The sequence below is a fragment of the Phalaenopsis equestris genome, unplaced genomic scaffold, assembly GCF_001263595.1.
Source record: "Phalaenopsis equestris unplaced genomic scaffold, ASM126359v1 Scaffold000400, whole genome shotgun sequence".
Taxonomy (NCBI): domain Eukaryota; kingdom Viridiplantae; phylum Streptophyta; class Magnoliopsida; order Asparagales; family Orchidaceae; genus Phalaenopsis; species Phalaenopsis equestris.
Genome location: NW_018164842.1, coordinates 10,542 through 11,022, shown reverse-complemented (window position 1 = coordinate 11,022; position 481 = coordinate 10,542). Strand labels below are relative to the sequence as shown.

The window sequence follows — 481 nt, the reverse complement described above, 5'->3', positions numbered from 1 at the left end:
TTCCCTACAAACTCCCCTACAAGTTTACCTGTAAGAGTTTTTCGTCTACCTACAGGCACTGCAGAAACTGCATTCAAAAGACAATCACGGTTGTCTACTTCCGTGCAAACTCCTCTGCATCATTGTCTGTAGGAGCTTTCAATCCACCTACAAACACTGCAGAAACTGCAGTCAAAGACAATTAAAGTTGTCTACTTCCCAACAAATTCCCTGCAGCAGTACAAGTAGGATTTTTCTGTCTGCCTACAGACACTGCAGAAACTACAACCACTACTGTCTACTTACCTGCAAACTCCCCCGCAACATTACCTATAGGAGTCTTTTGCCTACCTAAACAAACACTGTAGAAAATGCAGCCAAAGACAACTGCAGACATGATGAAGATTTCAAGTTCTACTTCACAGGATCTTCCTCACCCATTGTTTGATGTATCCAAATTCAAGTTAAACGTGATTTTCAACCATGTTTCAACTTGAGGGGG

At 42.0% G+C, this 481-nt stretch overlaps 1 protein-coding gene across 1 annotated transcript in view; it reads right to left on the bottom strand.

Annotated features, from left to right (window-relative positions):
* LOC110026762 overlaps positions 1–481 on the bottom strand; it is a gene marked incomplete at its 5' end in the record, with an annotated part of 12,203 nt that overhangs the window by 11,013 nt on the left and 709 nt on the right. Inside the window, one exon of the mRNA XM_020727863.1 lies at positions 29–49. Within this exon, the coding sequence (XP_020583522.1) occupies positions 29–49 (21 nt within the window). The remainder of the gene's footprint in view (positions 1–28; positions 50–481) is intronic.